Genomic DNA, 21,131 nt, shown 5'->3' on the forward strand with positions numbered 1-21,131 from the left:
CTGACGTGCCTAAGGGGGCGTTTGAGCCAGCGCTGACCAAATCGAACGCTTCGGAAAAAATACAATTGAAATGTTTTTTTTTTTAATTCCCAAACGCAACACCTCGAATGCTCGCGTAAAAAACGCCTGTTCTTATTTGGCTGTCCAGCGGCTCTTTTCTTTTTGCACCAAAATGCGAACGCATTCAGACGAAGTGTGTGACGCCTCTCGCGACATGAAATACATGCGGGGAAATCCGAGCGTGCCGCTATAAGTTCCACACAATGCAGACAATTTACGTGAATAAAACATTCTCAGAGCCACTAGCGCATCGAAATTGCTCATTAACGCTCAGTACAACAAATTTTAAATGCAGCGGCGGCGTAGCTAAAGGAATAGAAATGGTAGACTGCAGCCCCGCGCTAAGTCGAGCTTCAAACCAGCAACGTGTTATCTTACCTCGAGATGTACTCGTTGTTCAGCCGCTTGAGCAGAACGACCACAATTTTTTGTTTCGCCTGCACCGAAGCCACGAGCAACTGATACCTTCCGCAGTTCTGACTCGAATGACGTCGACAAAAGTGGGCGCGAAGCCGCACACGGGCAAAAGCGCAGCCGTAACTGGCTTGGCTATGGACTCAGCTCGTTCCTCGTCGCGGTCTTCGCTTTCTGAGGCGGCATTTTTCAAAATTGTATACCGCAAATTACTGGTTCTTTTTATTGCATGTTTGATTTATTCTTTTTTCCACGAAAAGGATTAAGACCCTCGTCATAGGCAGCAGCGTATGTTTTTTCAATGAGAGCAGCGCTCTTGGTGAACTATGTGAAAGGAAATTTACGACGGAGCTTCCATCACTTGTAAGGATACGAAACTGGCATCAGTGTCCGGGAACTTCTGTGGTACGAAGCAAGGTTCATGATAGCCAGCGCGAGGAAGAATGCTTGAATGGGCCTGCTGCGCCTTCGCTGCACGAAATGCTATCACTTGTTCTTAAGGGTAAGAAAGTTACAGCGTTCTTACCGAACTAAGGAGCAATTCCTGCGTGATCTACTGCACTCGAACGCGTCAGCGCGCAGATTCTGAAGTTGCACAGCTCGGACCTCCTGGCGAGAATTGACGCGCGTTTCTCAAGCGAGAAATTATACCAAGATGCGTTTGCAAGAGTTGAGGCTGGTGCCTTGTTTTCGCTGCAGCGTCAGCCACAGGCATCGGCGAGTTGATGGACAAAATGCAGAGATAGTCTTTTGGCGAGTGCAGGATTCAAACCCCACTCTTGCTTCGGGAACCATCGAGTGCACAATTGTGGAACGCCTTACCATGGTTAACACGTGAGCGCGTGTCATTGGAGGCAATTATACATAGCTATCACAAGTTCACCTTCTTCTAGGTACGCACTGTAGCTAATAAGAAAGTATGCACATGAATAAGGAATGATGACTGTATACCTGTGATAGCCCTGCAAATAATGAAGCCAACGAACCCGAGCAGTTTCTACAATATTTTTTTATTCTGTACACTTTTGTCACACGGCTAAGTTGCGGGTCCTCGTAGGCAGATGGGTCGGCAAGGAACGAATATTAAAGGTAACTGTTTCATATGGCCTGCAGCTACGATTTAGCCCGGATACCAGCAATACTGACAAGAATTTCGGTTGTTGCGAGATAGGAACCCTGCACAACTCGGCTCTATATATATAAACACACATCGAAAGTTCACGAAATGTTGATGGTTTTTATGTTTATATGGGAATGTAAAGCAGCATTCGCGGATTGCATGTGGCCCAAATACACGGTTCATGTCTCTTTAGCTGCCCGTAATTGGTGACATAAGACGTATGAGAAAATCTGATACAGCGAGAGTGCCTAACAAACGAAAGAGTGATAAATGCGATAACTGTTCATTTGCCGATGGCCGATAGAAAGTAAATGAGCATGCACGTGTCAACGAGTCTCGTTTATATATATATATATATATATATATATATATATATATATATATATATATATATATATATATATATATATATATATATATATTGAATGGTACCATGTAGTCTCATAAAGTCCACCGTAATTCCTCGCCAAAACATACTACCCACAAGAGAGGAATTCTGAGTGCTTAATGATGAGGTACAGCGCTGTTTCTGCCATCTACGCTACGTCCGATCTTTTATTATGTTTTTTTGCAGCTTCATCCCCTTCAATTCGTAACTTTTCTTAATCGACTCATTCTCAAAGAATAAAATTGGCAATGAAACTTTGTCAACAACAGAATTTGAAGCCGCTGAATACATAAAGTGACCAGCGTAACCAGCTGGAGACATGAAAACGCTTCGATCGCGATATGCTGCAGGAAACGGGCACGATCGATTGCGTTCACTGGCGTTGATGGCTGCCCGCAACGGCCTTAATGACGTTGTCTGTCGCTATTGGCGCTAAGAACATTAGCATTGACATTGGCCTCGACGCGCTGCGCAGATCATAGCGTGCATTATTAAAGGAGCAGCTGCTGCACTCATAGCTCATCATTCACACTGCACTCATTCGCCTCACCTGGGCCACGACACACGTCATTCTATGAATACGTGCACAATATTTCGATCAGGGTGCAGGTGTAGAACGTCAACATGGCCCGTGCACGGAAGAGGGATTCGCTCGTACCCGTTTGCGACGTCAAGCACACAGCGATCCTTTAGTAAGGACAGTGTTACACGAGCGATGGATTCCAGTAAGGCTCGTCGCTGTATTGTATCGAGAGAACCATCATTCACTAAAACCGCAGTTGTGCGCTTCTCAAGAAACTGAACTCGTCGTTGCATGTCGTATATACTTTCGTTTCCGGCAAGACGTCCACCGAGCGAGGGACAGCTCTGGCTCCAAGGTACGTACTGCACTAAAACCTCAACCTGTGCCTCGTGTGTCACATTCTTCTTTTTTTCGTGGTCGTTCTCTCTGCTCTGTATAAGCTGCAGATTATGAACCAACGAGCTCAAATTTTCACTACCTTGCCAAACGCCAGCTGTTGCTCGAAGTTGTCAAATGCCCAACTACTTTGGCATCTGCAAGTTAGTCGAAGCAGCTTAGGTATCGTTGTCGGTATTTATATATATATATATATATATATATATATATATATATATATATATATATATATATATATATAGTATTTTCATTCTTCTCTAATGTTTCAGGTATAAATCTTAAAAGGCACTGATAACCGATTTTTCAGGACTTAGCTTTTTATGGCGAAAGGCAAAGCTCTTCCACGGTGGTGTTTACATCTGCAGTAGTTACTTCTAAAAGCGCGTGAATATTTGGTAAGCAGAATTTTCCCATCTGAGCAGTCTCTAAAAGAAGTAGGAGTCCCTGTGGTGTGAGTGATGTAGTTAGCCCGCCTCGCAAATTGTCAAATCCGCCCATCGTTCTGCTTGCACAGGAGTGAGTGTAACTGTGGTTAACTACATACATTTTGACCTTTTCCACCCCTTTTGAGAAAAAATAGAGCTGCTGCAATAAGTTTGTACTGTTGTACACGCCTTTCCCATAGTAGCACCGCGTGTTTTCCCAAGTGCACGCCTACGTCCTGGCGGGCTGGCCCCGTCGTTCGTTTTACTGTCGATAAACGAGCCAAGCCAACTCAACAAAAAACAAGGCGAAGACAGCGCCATTTCTCTGCTCACTACAATCTAAGGCTTATCTGCGCATTGTAAGTCTGGAAAAACTTATAATAAAAAGTATACTGAATTTTACTACTAATAAGCAAACCAGAAATGGCGCACACTAGTAGAAGGTCACGTGGTGGACCTCTTGTGCAGCTTCATGTTTCTGCCGCGTGGGGCACCAAACGTAACGTTTTGTGTCTTTAAGGTATAATTAAATATATAAATCCACGTGTAATGAGGAAAACCTGGCTGATTTTAGCCACTACGATAGGAAATCATTCCATCAGCAGGGTTACTCTCGATTCATGTTCTGAGGGGTTGTCTATCCCTTTAACGTAAAAAAAAATGACACTCCAGAATGTCATGTCACGAAATCTTAGTGGAATTCTTTCAAATTTAAGCCCAGTTCATTTGTCTTATGTTATGTTATATGGCAAAAAATAAAATGATGGAGCCAGGGCACTGTTTAGAATTTCGAGCTTGTACTGCAGCACCAAGGTCGTCAGAGCGACATCGTGGTCAAATAGTGGCTTACCCACGTTGCTCTTTTGTGGCTTACCCACTTTGCTCTTTTGTAACACTGAAGGACACCTCCAGTGATATTATCCTGTGCCGTTGAGCACAGGTGGTTTGATGGAGACCGCAGGAAATTGTTACGTTAGGTTGTGCGTTAGGTTATGCTTCCGCAGCCAGCCAGACGGATGCCCTTGTCGTGGAGGAAGTTTGGAAGGCGAGAGCTGAACGAAAAAGCTAAAGACAGGTGACGACACCTTCATGAAGTTTCGCCACTAGATGCCCATTAGGTCGGTGATTCGACAGCATTTGCTTGGGTATAGTTATGATTATCAGCAATCTGAAACTATCGGCCCTGTAACGAAAAGCTATTCCAATATGTTTATATTCCAATCACCTGATCAAATTTACCTAACTGCAGACGCAAGCATGGGCCCTTGACCTGCAGCATGGCCTGAACAGACCAACCAAACACTCTCCTCGTTTATAGGAGGTGGCTTTTGTTTGCTATAAAAACGAATAACATTGTCTACATATAGCGGCTTGTATTTCCTAGCTAGGTATACCTTGTGGAATAAATATGCATTTCTTGAAAAGGGACAGAAGAAAGGAAGAGAGTGAAGCGCCAAACTATCCATTGTTTAATGACAGACTGAAAAAAACGCATGGAGCAAAAGACAACTCCCGCTCATGCGCAGGGAGCTCAAGTGTGGCAGAACAACATGGTCAGGGTAACATACTTTGCATAACGCAAATTTCTGTGGAATATAACACGATAGATGTATCGCTGACACAATCAGGCCCTTTAGCTTTTAATATAGAACGCTAATTCCAACGACTCCCTCGCAGTTCGGTCCCTACTTTTGCCTAGAATCAATACTTGCTCAAAGCATGGCGTACAACGACAGGCTGTACAGTGCGCAGGTGGATGCGCCTTGTCACATTTACCGATAGTATTAGCATGCTCCCTCAGTCTGTCAATAATAAAACGTCCCGTTTTTCCAACGTATGACTTGCCAGAATCTTGGGGTATCACGTAGACCACCCCTTCAACACAGTCCCTGAAATGCTTGGCGTGCTGCTTCTGGCAGCACCGCGGTCCTTCACGTGCAATCCGGGGACACAATGAACTAACTTGTTGGGAGCCGCAAAGACAACCGGAATGCCATATCTGGTAAGTAAGGAGCTGCCTTCTTGAGGTTATGGCTCACATGGTGTAAATAAGTTACTTCAGGTTTTACACGCTCCCTTTCCTTCGAGTGCACTTTCACACACACAGCAGTAGTTTTTAGCTTCTGCAGGAGTGACTTGACCACCAAATTTAAGACAGACTGAGGGTAGCCTGCTTTTTAAAGTCTCTCAAGTTGATGGCAAAAACTCGCCTGCATCACATGCACACATGACCTGCGCAGAGCCGATTCCAGGCAAAGTAAGGCAATTGCACACTTCACAGTCTTAGAGTGCGCTGAGTCATATTGTAACAATCCTTTTTTACCTCGAAGGAGCTACGCACAGCACACGTGATCACTCATGAGTGTTAGGTTAAAGTCTAGAAACTGCAACTAACTGCCCTTCGGAAGCTTATTAGTATATTTAAGTCCTTTGCTCTAAAAACGTCTAAAAACTGCTCAATAACTTCATGGCATGGCAAGGGGCATCTATTGTCAACAACTAAAATATCATCAGCGTGTCTAAATAGCTTAAGAACATTAGAATCAGATGAAGTAAAGGCACATTGTAGTGCGTGGTCAAAGTAGGATAAGAAGATGTCGCATAAAATTGGTGCTACACGTGAACCAATGCAAATGCCCTCTTTATACAAAAATATGCCATGCTCAAAGGTTACAAAGGCGCGGTTGAGATAAGCTTCCAAGAGGGAAACAAAATTCGAAGCCGACCTCTCTATTTTAGACACATAATTAGCTTCGCCACTTTCATCAATGCACTGTTTAACGGCTTTTAAAAGCTCAGGATGCCGAACCTAGTAAAAGAGGTCATTTATATCAATGAAGAACACATAGCCTATTTTTTGGCTGCCACGTAAATATTCAAAAGCTGCATCCGAGTTTCTAGTCAAGAAAGGGTCATTGATTTGAAGAAGCTACAGGGCTTTTAGCAAAAAAACTACTGACTTGATAATGCCACGTGTCCCGTTCCCTAATAATAGTTCGAAACGGGACATCAACCATCTGGGTCTTGACACTGAAGAAAGCTGTAAGAGAATCTTTTTTACTCTTTCTGATCTGTTTAGCTAATCTTTCACAGCCAATTTCTTCACAGTACGAAGTCATGGTTTCCCTAATTTTTGATAAGCTGAATTTTACAGGCTAACAATTCTTTTTGATAGCCTCTAATGCTTTTGGGTTAAAGGCTTGCCTAGGAAGAGCTACAAAAGCGCCTTCCTTATCGAACTGCATCACAGAGAGTTCATTGCCTTTGAAAAAAGACACCACACGTTGCAACATCCGCACCTGTCGACCAGTTCCCGCCTTGGGGGCAGCTCTGTGTTGCCTGTCTCCACCATCTAGCAGGCAACGCTCGCGCTGTTCCTGGGGCCACGTTCTTACGACTTGATTATTCCATGCCAGAAGCTTTTGCGCTGGAACCTGAGGCTCAAGTCCATATTTCGGTTCCTTATTGAGAAGGTTGACTATATCGTTTGGAATATTGGTTTCAAGAATAACCATCAGTATCTCTTTCCGCCTCATCTTGGTGGTTACCGCTTTCACACTCCTCAGTAGGCAAGACAGCATACTGTTCCACGTGGTTTCTATGGCAGTACTCACCAAGTTCCGGTAGTCTCTTAGTTTACTTGCAGCAACCTACGCAGGGAAGGTGGTGTAGCACATGCATCTGAGAAGATCGTTGGAAAGACCTCACGGCCCATCTCCGAACGTAGAATCCTGCATATTTTTTTTGTGTGGCCCCTTGCCACATCCTCTCGATGCCCCTTGACATGCCATGAAATGTTTTTAGACGTTTTTATAGCAAACGCAAAAGGACTTACATTGACTAATGAGCTTCCGAAGGACAGTTTGTTGGAGTTTTTACACATTAACCTAACACTTAGGAGTGATAACAGTTGCTGTACATACGTCCCTCGAGGTAAAAAGAATCGTTACAATATCACTCGGCGCACTATAAAGCTTTGAAGCGTGGAATCGCCTTACTTTGCCGGGAATCGGCTCTGTGCAGGTCGTGTGTGCATGTGATGCAGGCGAGTTTTTGCCATCAACTTGAGAGACATTTAAAAGCAGGCTACCCTCAGTCTGTCTTAAATTTCTTGGTCGAGTTGCTCCTGCGGAAGCTAAAAACTACCACTGCGAATGTGAAAACGCACTCAAAGGAAAGGGAGCGTGTAATACCAGAAGTAGTACCTTATTTACACCGTGTGAGCGATAACCTCAAGAAGGTAGCTACCAGATATGGCATTGCGGTTGTCTTTTCGGCTCCCAACAAGTTAGCTCAATTGTTGCCCCGGATCACCCGCGAAGGACCGTCTGGCTACCAGAAGCATTACGCCAAACATTTCAGGGACTGTGTTGAAAAGGTGGTCCACGAAATGCCCCTAGATGGCGGCAAGTCATACGTTGGACAAACGGGACGTTGTATTAATGACAGACTGAGGGAGCATGCTAATAGTATCGGTAAGCGTGACAAGGCGCATCTTCCTGAGCACTGTAAAGTCAGTCGATGTACGCCATGCTTTGAGCAAGTATTGAATCTAGGCAAAAGTAGGGACCAAACTGCAATGGATTTGTTGGAAGCATTCTATAATAAAAAGAAAGGGTGTGAAGGTGTCAGCGATACATCTATCGTATTATATTCCGCAGAAATGTGCTTTATCCGAAGTATGCTATCATTACCATGTTGCTCTCTCACACCTTGGCTCCCTGAGCATGAGCGGAAGTTGTCTTTCCTTCTATACGTTTTTTCAAGCTGCCATTAACTGTTGGTAGATTGGCGCTTCACTGTCTTCCTTTTTTCTGTCCCGTTTCAAGAAATGTATCTTGTGCCACAAAGTAAATAGGAAATCGAAGCACCAACTTGCCCAAGAAAAAGTTGTTTTGAGCGACTTGTCTTATCTAATTGACTGACTAGAGGCGAGGAGCACGCTCAAGTGGAGAGGGAATCGATGGAGCCAAACGAGTGCACTTCAAAGCGATAACCGGATGAAGAAAGTTTTGCTGGCGTCTGCGACTGGTCCGCTTTCCCTTACTTAGCTTGCGGTGGCTGGTCGAAAAACGCGGCGGCATGCAACGGAAGGTCAAGACTGCCGCTAAAACGGATCCTCAGCAAAGAAGAGTTGGCAGAACGAGGTCGTGAACGGGCCGAAGGTGCTCGAAAACGTTACACTGCCACGCAAGAAGTTTTATTCAACGCAAATAAACCCAACTTCTCCCGCAGGTGAGAGTAGCCAGTGCCTGAGCGATCTGTGGCCGCCATATTTTATTCCTTTCGGAACGGGGCAGCCCTGCGGCTATTCAGAAGAAAATTCTGTTTCTTTCGGAACGGGGCAGCCCTGCGGCTATTCAGAAGAAAATTCTGTTTGCTTCGGCATATTGGTGCATGTTTAACTCGTACACGTCACTTGGACGTGGTGAGTTTTCGCGGTTTTCGTGAGGTCACGTGACAGATGGGCGAAGCGGGGGTAGTCCCAGAAAATGATGACCAATCGCGAAGGGCTGATTGCAGAATTGGAATAGAAAGGTTGGGAATAGTTCTACGTTATAGAGCACCCCATATTGTATTATGAAGAAATCAAAGCGTTGATACTTAGCAAGTTGTTATTTCTTTGTTCCAGAGTGTTCAAATGAGTTTAACATACTTATAAATCCGTGACGTCACATTGTCGTGCCGGCGGTGATGTTTCGGCGGAAAATATAAAAATGCTCAGGCTACCTTTTTCGTTTTCGTGAGAATCAGTTTTTTTTATGGCAAATGAATAAATATAGTTTCCAGGGTTTCTTTGCTAATATAAACACATTTTGTGCAGCTTGTTAGTGCCGTTTTAGTAAAGTTCACCAAAAAGCTCCCATGCTACAGCATGTAGTGCCCCTTTAGCTAAAGTGCACAGCGGTGACGTAATGCACACTTCTTTTCGAATACTTAGGCGTGAAGTATTTTTTCTTGTTTCTTTTCCATTTCAGGTGTCCTGGTAGCTGCAGTCATGACGGCGAACACGACCTAATGCTCTTCTGCGACGTTCCGACTACGTTTTCGTGTTGTCATAATAGGGCCGATCGTAAAACCACACAATGACATCCTTCATGATGCGACACTTCAAACCGTATTGCTGGATCTGCTTAGTTTCTGGACTTGTGATTTTCCAAAGACTTCGAGCAACACAACAACATCAGACGAACATGATTTGGAAAGCCTTCCCCCTATTTTACGCCTTCATCTGCTTTGTTCTACTTATATTGTCTACTGTGTTCTTTTTTTATCAGATGACTGTAGCATTCTTGATCAGCGTTCAGGTTTTCACCAGGTGGCTCTACATTGTCGTTTTCACTGTCGTTGGTTTCAAAGTTCTGCTGAACCTTCTCTGCATTGCCCTCCAGTCGCGCCACCTCTTCGATTTCTTCAAAGAGTCGGCCAGGTACGAAACCTCGGTAAATTTTGTACCACCAGAGTGCTGCCGGCAAACGAAAACCACCTATTTCATACGACTTATGCATTGCCTTGCATTTGTAGGAAATTTGTGCCTTAGCGACTACCTCCTTTGTGGCTTCCTCGACTACCTCGAATATAGCGGGACCCAAGGCGTCGTCCTCAAGGTATCCTGCATCGCCGGTGACTTCATCTTCTACGTGTACCAAATGGTTGACTTCGTTGTTCTTAGACCGTGCCTAGAAGTGCTGCTGCTGTACATTCGGCAGCAGCACGAGGTTGTTCGCTGCATGATCGACGGCGGCGGCAGCTTGGTTTTCGTCAACCGAGCTATGAAAGTCGAAGAGGTTAGGATGAACCTTTGTGCTATAGCGCTGCTCAAGACGCAGCTGAACGGCATTTGGCGGTGGTCCATAACGGTCTCCGGTGGAGCCGTCCTGTTTTTTGCCTGTAGCTGCACTTATACGGCGTTCGTAGAGGGGCTTTCAACGCTTCAGTCTATAATCTGCCTACTCTACAGTGTTTTGTTGGCTCTGAAAGTTCTGGACATTACCGGATTGAGTCAGGAAATGGTCAACGAAGTGAGTATAAGGTCCAAAATATAAGCTGTTTGCGCCTTTTCACATTTCTACTTGTAAATTTGACATGTATAATGTGGAGTGTACTTGCGTGTCGTTGTACGTGCGCGTGCGCGTTTGTGTGTGAGCGCACCAGCATGCGGGCGTACGTGATCACTTGGCCGAACTTGGGACAGCATGGCGCACCGTGTTCGTCAGGAAGCCTCTAAATCGCTGGAAAGCTTATTTTACCGCTCATCATCACTCGTTCATTTGACAATTTAACATCACGGAGAAGCTGGCAACATATTATATTTGTTACAAACATTTACCATATAACACAAAATAAACCAGGCCAGTTAGGCATATTGGAGGTTGGAATGCGCAACAGTTTGACGATACACACAGAAGAGACACACACCACAGAGCGCTTATCGTCAAACTGTGTATCGTCAAACTGCTGCGCATTCCAACCTCCAATATGCTATACCAACACGCCCAGTCGTCAACCTTGGCAAGTTCCAGTTAGGCACTTATTTCAGTAGACACTTCACAACTCAAAATACGTTTCTATTTCGTTAGAACAACGTCTTAATACGAAAGTTACTGGCTGTAGTAATTCTGTTGAAATGGTGCACCCTTGAGCGCTTTCTAGAACTTTACGTAGCCGTCATATTTACGGGCGTCTTTCGTTCGAGTCAAGGGCTTCATCATTCTTGGGTGGCACGTTACTTAGGCCTAAGTCCTCGCAACACGAAGAACCATGTTGGCTTACTGTTCTTTGCAGTTGCGAAGCATGCGGCAAACTCTTCAGAGCGCTCCAACCGGCCAGCAAAACGGAGCATATTTTACTCAGGTGCGTAGTTTGTCGTCGTTATTGTTAATATGCATGCTTAATAAACAATATGGGTTTTTACGTGCGTGGTTAAGAGGAAGCTTTACATCAGAAACTCAACTCCAAATACAAAGGAATCGCAACTACTACATTTTAAGGAAAGTTTGCACCCTTTGAGTCATATCTCGCCACACAACGATAAACGTTGTCTTGTCCGCATTTCCTCTTTTTAGCGCTGCGATCCCGGTAATTCCCAGTAACGAACGGTATGCGCGTTATCAGCATGACATAGAAATGCCGACAGGAAAGTAGAGGGCACGCCATTTTTAAGAAATGAAACGCAAGCAAGGCAGATGACGGTTATCGTTGTGTGGCAGATATACACCCCAAAGCGTGTAAACGTTTTTCAGAATGTATTGATGTGCTTTCCGACTACTAAATTTAAGATGTAACATTGATCGACTTATGGAGACGGCTAGGTTTTTTATTTAGCCCATTAGTGCTTTGGGATTTCTTTTCCCGAATCGCGAAATAAAAGATACCTTGGTATGCTGTTTACAACTCTACTTAGCAATAGCAAAATATGTCACAATTCACGATATCGCATTCAGATGAATCTAAAGCGAAAAATACTAATGTGTTTTATATTATTCAGATACAAAGCATGAGTTTATGAGTAGAACATTTGTAAAACAATTATAAGAGTTGTAACTATTCACGTCCAAGTTCTAAACTTCTGTGTTGCAATTTTCCGTTTCAAATGCTTACCAGACGGGGTTTTCAGAACTGCAGTCTCTATCATTGGTGCAGAGTTCTCCTACTTCGGCACCTTCTATAATCAATCTTGTACTTCCCTACTTCAAAAACTTCTTTTGAGAAACTGAGGCCTTACACTCTGGTTTTCTATAGAATATAAAAATTTCTCGTAAAGCCCACAAATTTCTTTCAGATTGGCCTAACAGTTGTCTAATGAAAGCATGCGTGCGTATCACATATCTTTGAATAGTCAAATCCTATTTGCTTGCAACCAAATGCGTTCTCCTAATTGTGAACGAATGAGCGATTGACCTTGACCATGGTCAGTGTGTCGTTGTTACAGATAAGCTATCTGCGAGATACCATAAAGCCTAAGGAGATGGCTGTATCTGGATGTGGCTTCTTTTCGTTAAATCTGCCATTGATTGTTTCGGTAAGTAAAATTTCGCACTTCTTTTCGAAGGAATTGCTATGTGTTGTTGGACCACCTCTTATAACTATGTCGTGTAACGAGAATGTAGGCACTGTTATGTCTATATGTTTCTGCATATTTAAACAACCTATGGTGATTATCTGAATCTAGGCCGTTCACAATTCTAGGCCAACGCCCGATATTTGGAAGGTCACAAAAAAAGAAAGATGTCCTACAATGTCATCAGGACGAATACGCCATTCGATTTTGAAAATAACGAGCAAGCTTCTGATGACGTTGCACTTTTGGAGCGCACGCATTATGCGATAGGCCTCAGTTTTTTCCAATGCCACCGAGATCCAATTGAATACTTCGCTAAGCCAAGTAGACTTGTCCGTCGTATATCAGAGTAGACTGGCATCATTTTCTGAGATACCTTTTTTACTGAGCACTTTTTTCGACCGGCTTTTTTCGAGCGACACCTGAAACATTTGTGACTTCGTTCACCCGTATGATGTGCGTTATTACGGGCATTCCTCATTGAAAAAACAAACACGTCTGTCACATAAGGGCCAAATCCAATAATATGATATAGAACATATAGCATACCATATAAACCCACTTTTCACATACTCACTGACAGCAAGTAGCTTGCCGGGATTTTCAGAAAGGGATAATCTCATGGCTAGCCCTACAAGTTCTCACAGAAACGGGAAAGAAGCACCTAACAGATACAAAAATCGCTCAGACTGTCAAACCCGAGTCTCTGCCGGGGAATAACGCAGCCGACACCTCCGCCAGAGCTCACGTTTACAGGACTTTCTCACAGGACGTGCCAAGGAGGACTGTTGAAGTCCCCCAAAAGCACATCGATATTGTGCAACACTACAGGCTAGACAGAAGAACATATCGGCCACTTCACCCCAGCCGAACTAGAAAAGAGGCAGTAAGCCTCAGGAAATTGAAAACTAACGGCTACTTCCACGGTATCTTATTGCATCGAACCTCACCTACTGAGCGTTCGTACACCTAACTGCGCATACTCTAATTTCCCAGACCACTTATGTCAAATGGTACGGGGATGTGTAAAAAAATATGGCAGCGTAGACTCCCAAAGACTAACCGAAGGGTAGGGGGAGGCCAAGACCTGAAGAGACAACGCAGCCCGATCGAACGGGCATGGCAGATGGCTATGGCCTGCCGCTACCTGGAACAAGGAGGCTGTTATGATCGAGCTCTCCAGTGTGAGAAGAATTCAAACGGGCTTCCCCTTGTCGACATAATTGCCCTCTTCTCCGAATCGTCGCCGCCTCTTTCTCCATAGAGTGACACGAAAGGATAGAAGCAGAAACCGAACGTCTACACGACGTCACGCTTTTACCCGAGCTGGCACCAAGGATCGGCAAAAAGAAAAGACAGGCTCCGCTTCTGACACAGAAGGATAGAAGAAGAAACCAGAGGTCAAACGACGTCACGCTTTTTGCCAAGCTGACACCAAGGATAGGCAAAAGGGAAAGACCGGCTCCGGAAGATGACGGCGATGACAACAGGACCGGCCGTGGTTATTTAAGGCCGCGCTGGCCCACGTGTTAACAAGAACCGCTGGGGACCCAGATGGGAGTCACACCCATGTATCAATGAATAGAATCTTTCCTACTTTTTTTTTCATCATCAATATGTCCGGCTTCATCGTAGTTTCCTGATTCCTGCGGTGAAGACCCACCTCACCCGGTCCAGATCGTATCAAGGCCGACCACCAAGGGCGCAGATGGCGCTTTCTCAGAATAAATGTTTATTCTTTCTCTACCCGCCGTGGTTGCTCAGTGGCTATGGTGTTGGGCTGCTGAGCACGAGGTCGTGGGATCGAATCCCGGCCACGGTGGCCGCATTTCGATGGAGGCGAAATGTGAAAACGCCCATGTACTTACATTTAGGTGCACGTGAAAGAACCCCAGCTGCGCTAAATTTCCGGAGTCATCCACTACGATGTGCCTCATAATCAGAAAGTCGTTTTGGCACGTAAAACCTCATAATTTTTTTTCTCTCTTTCCCTCCCATATGGTACATGATGCTACTGTATATAGAAATTATGGGGAATGCGGATCTTTTCCAGTACAAATTTTCTCTTCTCCATTTGTTCTGATAAAATCGGCAGCTTCGTTTTCCTCCTCATGGCATCGATCTTTTCGTGATCGGTGGTGGCTTGCGCTTGCGGCCGAACCGCATCCTCGAATCTGAGGTGGACTCCCGACTTTCATACATTTTTCTTTAAAGAAAAGTCTCAGCATAAATTTGAGTAACTGCGGTAAGTGAACCTATGCGTGAAACCTGAGGTGTGCATAAATGATAGTGAAGCTTGTTTCTGGAAGACACTTTATACTTAACTAAGACAAGAAATAGCTCTCTTGTCTTGAATTAACTTACTCCATTGCAATTAAAAAGCTGATATGTATTTTCTGGAACTTCTCACAACTATTCTTGCTACTGTCTTTAATGTGTTGTTATAATTAAATCAAGGGCGCTGCAGGGTTTTGCTGATGTAACGCAAGGACTCCTTGGCGCCGGGGTGTAGAGCTTGTGGAGTAGCAAGGGCTTCAGTTGGTAATTATATAAGGAAATGTATATCGAATATGGACTGTAAAGCAGTGCCTCAGGTTCTTTGCTTGGTCATTGAGGTGGCATCGCCTTTTAACATCGTATTCTGCTTGTATCAGCAATTGCTGACCGAGCGGATGAGCACTTGCCATCCACGGAAAACAAGTGTAGATCGCTTTATTCTTTTTTTCCCATGTTCCTATGTTAATACAGCGTGCCTAAACAGACGGAGATGGGAAGAAGTTGCTTTCGGCAATTGCACCAAGTGACAGTCTCGTATGCCCCAATATCAGCGCCTGGTGAAGTACCTTTAACAAGGAACGGGGTTTCAGGGCACTCTTTTTTGTCAGATGTCAGTACAACTAGCCTGCTAGCGCTGTTTATTGATGCAATAAGTGCTTATGCAAATCACTGAAATATACAACCAGCGTGTGTCATTTTTCGGTCCCAACGTCTATGTTACATTTATTTTAGTTTGTGGTAGCAGTGATTGCGGTTTCCCCACGCGGCAAAATGGAATACATAAATATCGAATAAACTGTACATTATTAAGCAGGTTAGGGACGGTATTTGGTCATTAATGCTGATCGAAAATGCTCTGTCGATTTTTTGTCGGCTAAACATAAAAAATGAGGACGGCCTTTGTTACTTCAATAGTATAGTAAAGAAACGGAGACGTACTTTGGGCAGAAGAAACGTTTAAGTATGAGAATATGAGTTTATGCGATTGGAGTCCGGTCACTGATGACCAAGCTAGATATCGTAGAGCGACTCGCGGTTTTAGATGTGCTATATAAAATTTGTCGCCTTCTGACTACGAAGTGTTTGATGGATACTGGTGTGTTTGCTCGTAAGTCATTTTTTGTTTTTAGCGATGTTATTAATGTAGTATTCCGTGATATATATTTTAATGCTGCTAATAAGGTAAGTTTGTAATTGGGTGTGCTTGCAAAGTGTTGTATTATTGTGATACTTTTTTTCTCAGAAACCAATACGGCTGCTGCTTTAGCAAGGCGAAGGCATTAGGAGCAGCTTGGCTCCATTTGCGTTGGATTGCGGGCGAGCGTTGTTATGGTCAGATAAAATAAAACAACGCGAAGGTCATTCTTACAGCCACGTTCTTTCACATATATATGTAATATAATCTTTTTTTTTCCATTTTCAGCTCGCCGGGTCAGCCATCACCTACACTGTCATTCTAGTGCAAACAAGCGAAAGTGTGAAGACAACAGCCAAGTAAAAACAACGAATTGAGCCCTGTTTCATGCCGCAGAGAAAGACCGTGAAACGCCAGCGCAGGTCAAATAAACGTGCGAGTGGCCATTTTCACGTTGACGTAAATGAAAAGCACCAGGCCAAAAACGCAGTACATTACCTTGGTTGCGGCACTGTAATCAAGACCGGGTTTGCAGTAGGAGACGGGAGCTTTGCACTTGCAAGCCTGTACAAGTTCATGCCAAATGGTAAGCGTCTGTTTCCGTCACGGGAAGGAGACAGTTTGGACATGTTGCAACCAGCGGAATGTTTCAAGGACCTCTGCGTACATTACAACAAATACTGTCTCAATTTATATGCAGCACAGGTCTCATACAGCACACATATACTACATACCCAACCCTATGTCTTCTTAGGGCAAATCTACGTGGCAAAAAAACATGCGTTTGTAACGTCACGTTTGCAACACCATAGATAAATTCTTGCGTGTTATGCAATAAAACAAAACGTACAACCTAAGATGTAGATTAGGTGTATTAACGCGTCCATATTGTACGAGGGAAACACTATATGCATCAAGACACTACACTATTGATGAAATGAGAGTCCCAGAACAAAAAGAGTGTGGAGAACGTAGAATGCTCCCCTCTAACTGTATTAACTTTGAAAAGAGTCATGGCAAAGTCATGTGGTTAAAGAACAAGCTAAAATTTGGCACGTGGCTTCACGGACGAAGGGGGAGGGGAGCGCTTAGATGCAGAGCAAAAAAGTTTCTCAACATCTTGATTGCTGTAGAAGTCAACGTTATGCGTATATTATACAGGTAGCTTGCTAAGCGAGGCTGCTGTTGCTTTACGGCATTGTGAAATCGAAACAGGTGAAAAAACGCTTTTGAATAGAAGGCCAGCACTAAAGCTACAGAGGGGCTCTAAGTAACCACGTGAGCTACCTGGTGCAGCGGAGCTACCCAGTGGAGCTACCCATGCAGCGGACGAGTCGCAACCGAAAGTCGGATGACGAAGCTGGTATGATAACGATGCAGTGACCACGACATCATCACGCACACGAGCACATACCTAGTGGCCGAAGAAGCTAGACAACTTAGGTCAGTGACTCCGCATAAGGACACAGGAACGACATGCACGTGTGATATGCATGACTTGGCATCATTGATGGGATGCATGCATATCATGCGTGTCAAACGTGTTACGACATGTTCGTTATGTTCATCATGTCATGCCATAAGATGCATTTCGTGTCAACATGACATGTCGCGCAAGTTATTCACGCCATTCATGTCACTTCATGTATGCCATTTATGCTACTGATATTATGATACACATTACGTGCTATGTGTGAATGTCACGTGCTGACATGCGTGTAGTGTAATTTTTGTCATCCGTGCCATTCTTGGTAAGACACGTTTTTCATATCATTGATGTCAGGCCTGTATGTCATGCCTATCCTGATATATATCCAGTATTTCATGACGTGTATTTCCTTCGTGTCATGCTATACAAGCATTTCATGCCATGCATTTCCGGATTTATGTCCAGAGAAAGAAACGACCACACGAGCACGATGCCATTTCTGTCATGACTTGTTATTCAAGACATGTACGTTCTGATTGCTATGCAGTTAAAGAAATGACCAGGGTGACAACAAGACGTGAGAGTTCAGACAGACAGACAGACAGACAGACAGACACAGACAGACAGACAGACAGACAGACAGACAGACAGACAGACAGACAGACAGACAGACAGACAGACAGACAGACAGACAGACAGACAGACAGACAGACAGACAGACAGACAGACAGACAGACAGACAGACAGACAGACAGACAGACAGACAGACAGACAGACAGACAGACAGATTTAGCGTGTCTAAATTATGCAAAGAATGCCTCGCATTAAAAACTTCTACACGCCACGTTCTAACAATTACAGGCATAGGCATTATCGGCGACGCTTTACAAAAGCGCCGACAGAACTTTACAGATGTATCATTAGATGAATCATTCGCGTTTCGATATCAAGCGCATAGAATGTTTGATAATATTTGCTTTCATACGCTGCCTGTCGAAATAAACCATCAATAAAAAAAAATAAAGTTGTCTTCTCGTTGTACCCGGCTTGGTGGCATAGTGGCTATGGCGTTGCTCTGCTCAGCATGAGGTTACGGGATCGAATACCCGCCGCAGCGGCCGCATCTCATCATCATCATCAGCCTGGTTACGCCCACTGCAGAGCAAAGGCCTTTCCCATACTTCTCTAACTACCCCGGTCATGCACTAATTGTGGCCATGTTGTCCCTGCAAACTTCTTAATCTCATCCGTTGTTAGGAATGGCCGTACGGGATGGCAACGTGCCAGCTTTCAGCCCGCTGCACGTGTTCCAAACTCACCAGACGAGGCGACCTTCCGAGAACTGCGCATGACCGGCAGCCACGTGGTGCGCAGTCAGCTCAGGAATGTGGTACTCCGCCGCGCCACCCGGGACGGAGCACAGTTCTACGAAGCCCTCGGTCGACGACACCGAGAGCTATGCGGCACCGAGAGTTCTACAAAGCCCTCTGACGTCGGCTCCGGAGCCTTTGTGTGTGTGCGCTCGAACTTGTGTGTCTTGGTGTGTGTGGGCCGTACTGCGGGGCGGCGGCAAGTTTACAATGATTGGACGAACGTTTCCGACCACTCGGACTCCGTCCACGCCGAACGATGACGTCAAGCGGAGAGCTTATAAGCAGCGTTTGCCGGCCGCTAGAGTGTGCTCGTGTCGTGCTCGTAGTCGGGAGCTGAGTGCTCGTTGTCATGCTCGAAATGTAGTAGTGAGCTGTGTGCTCGTAAACTGTTTGCTGTATGTTAGTATTGCGGGCTCCATACGGGGGTCGCGCTAGACTGCCAATGTACCTCATGTTTTAAATGTAAGATATGCCATTAAATCCTGCTCGCCTAGTCCTGTGGTCCCAAGTTTCTCTCATCGTCCTGCAAGCCCGACTCCAGATCCAATATCTGGTTGGCAGCGGTGAGATCGACCTACGGCTCGTAAATCGGCCTACGACTCGGAGACAGCAACGGCAGCTGACGGACGTTGGCGCATGGTGACCGACCGGCATCCTGATTAGGTTGGAGGCGACTTTGGCGACCACCTCTTGCAACTGACTAGATACGGCGGGGAAGGACTGGTGATATGGTGCTGCTTCAGTGGGTAAGCGTTTGGTTTTGGCTGTAAGATTTACCAGGCTTCAATTTCAATATGTTTTTGGATTTGATTCGCTGGGATCTTTTACTTGTATTTTGTTTTGCGTGGGTATCACAGCAAGTATTGTGTGACAGCAGAGCCAAAGCTTAATTTAGCGACCATGGTCCTAATGTGTTTGACGAGAGCTGACCTGTTGTGGTTGTGTGAGGAGATCGAGGTAAACGTAGAGGAGGACTTGACGGAAGCAGAAATTCGTAAGGCAATTCTAGAAAGTAACAATGATTCAAAATTCATAGAACAAATGGGTAACCGAATTCTAAACAAAAAACGGGAACAGGAAGCAATTAGGCAAGAGCAGGAAGAATTTAAGCAAGAACAGGAAAAAGCTAGGCAGGAACTGAAAAGCATTTCACAGGAAGAAGGCCTAACAGAAGTAACAAGGCAGTACATTGAGGCATTGAACAAAAAGATTGAAGGTTTCGAGCAGTTAATCGAACAAAGTCAACAGTTGCTTGAAAAATCTGTAGACTGGCCGCAGCGAAAGTGGCAGGATGTCGACAGCAGATTTCAGTCGAAAGCCGAGAGTAGTAGTACCTGTGAGAATAGCAACACGTTCATAAGTGAACTCGAAGTGGTAGCAGTTAACGATGCCTTAGTGGCAGCAGAGGCCGTTAAAGGCCAGAGTAAGAGCGAGGAGGTGCTGTGCCAACAGAGGACTGTAGAGACAGCTGGGCCAGCTGCGAACAAATTGGCACAGTTACCGCGTGTGTGCTTCGCATCTCGTGGTATCGCGGTCGTTAGCGAGGTACCGGGTACTGTTGACTTGACGGACGCGAGCACTCATGTCGAGTCAGATCTGCGTGCAGAAGTAATGTGCCAGCTGGACGGTGCAGATGAGAGTAGTTCTCGGGATGCGAGCTCCGTAGTTCACGAGAGAACAACTGCATTGTTCAGGGATCGGTGCGGCTCTCCGCCAGTCTAGGTAGCCTAGAGAGGGATAATTTAATTAGGAATCATTCGGACTGTGCGCGTGAGACAGCGATCGAGACCGACGGACTGTGTGTCGATGCACAGCGTGAGCTGGGCAATGTAATAGAGGGCAGTTCGCAAGAGTTGTCTGACTCGAGTAAAGCCTGCTGCATTGTGCCAGAGTCGGTTGAGCTGTCCGCCAGTCGAGGCAGAGAGAATGTTGATTTAAATGAAAATCAATCAGACTGTGCGGGTAGGAGACCGATCTGGGCCGACGAGATGTGTAACGGCCAGCACGAGGCGCGAGATGATAGCATGAAAGAGAAGTCAAAGAGAAAGCGCCGCAGAAAGAAGCGCCGAAAAGATCGGAATGCGGTGACTATTGCAGCGCCGCCAAAGACGGCGAGAGACCCAGAAGGGCAGGGCGCGGAGAAAAGACAGGTGCGGTCGTCACGGACGATGTTGACGCATCGAACAAGCTCGAGCCACCGGTCAAAGGGGGACCGAGAAGCTTGTTCTGCACGAACGCGGACAAAGGGCACGGGGCAGTCAAATTCCTCGTCGTTCCGTCGTTCTCTTGGAAGCTCAGCGTGCAGTACAAAGAAGCGCAACGTGGCAAGACAAGACCAGGTGGGGAGTAGCGACGCGGTCAGTCGAGGTCATGCTGAAAGCGGGGCGCGGGGTTGCAAATTGGCAGGAGACTGTAACGTCTTAGGGGAGCTGATAGTGAGTCAGCCCTTTTGTTGTTCCTCCGCAGCCAGAGTAGCTTGTAAACCGCGACCACCTCGAATCCGACTGAAAGTATGAGTCAGTCGAAAACG

At 45.3% G+C, this 21,131-nt stretch overlaps 2 protein-coding genes across 10 annotated transcripts in view; one reads left to right on the forward strand and one right to left on the reverse strand.

The window, feature by feature from the left end:
- The window catches only part of LOC135915825 (uncharacterized), a 60,738-nt gene extending 60,143 nt beyond the window's left edge, over positions 1–595 (reverse strand). For 2 of the 5 annotated variants that reach the window (XM_065448997.1, XM_065448996.1), the window contains exon 1: positions 439–595. The gene's annotated coding sequence lies outside the window, so the exon portion shown is untranslated. The remainder of the gene's footprint in view (positions 1–438) is intronic. The other 3 variants (XR_010568756.1, XR_010568758.1, XR_010568757.1) reach the window with 3 other exon arrangements.
- A 172-nt stretch (positions 596–767) lies between these two features.
- Positions 768–17,944, forward strand: LOC135915826 (uncharacterized). 5 transcript variants are annotated; one of them, XM_065449002.1, is made up of 6 exons: positions 768–976; positions 9,305–9,756; positions 9,852–10,348; positions 11,112–11,180; positions 12,259–12,348; positions 16,088–17,944. In XM_065449002.1, exons 3-6 carry the CDS (start codon positions 9,977–9,979, stop codon positions 16,160–16,162), a joined length of 606 nt encoding a protein of 201 aa, XP_065305074.1. In that variant the 5' UTR covers positions 768–976; positions 9,305–9,756; positions 9,852–9,976; the 3' UTR covers positions 16,163–17,944. The 5 variants fall into 5 exon arrangements, 4 of the variants coding, with proteins under 4 accessions (XP_065305074.1, XP_065305071.1, XP_065305072.1 ...); XR_010568759.1 differs by having other exon boundaries at positions 9,305–10,348; positions 12,243–12,348; XM_065448999.1 differs by having other exon boundaries at positions 9,305–10,348.
- The last annotated feature ends 3,187 nt before the right edge of the window (positions 17,945–21,131 follow it).

Source organism: Dermacentor albipictus, chromosome 10 (assembly GCF_038994185.2).
Source record: "Dermacentor albipictus isolate Rhodes 1998 colony chromosome 10, USDA_Dalb.pri_finalv2, whole genome shotgun sequence".
NCBI classification, from domain to species: domain Eukaryota; kingdom Metazoa; phylum Arthropoda; class Arachnida; order Ixodida; family Ixodidae; genus Dermacentor; species Dermacentor albipictus.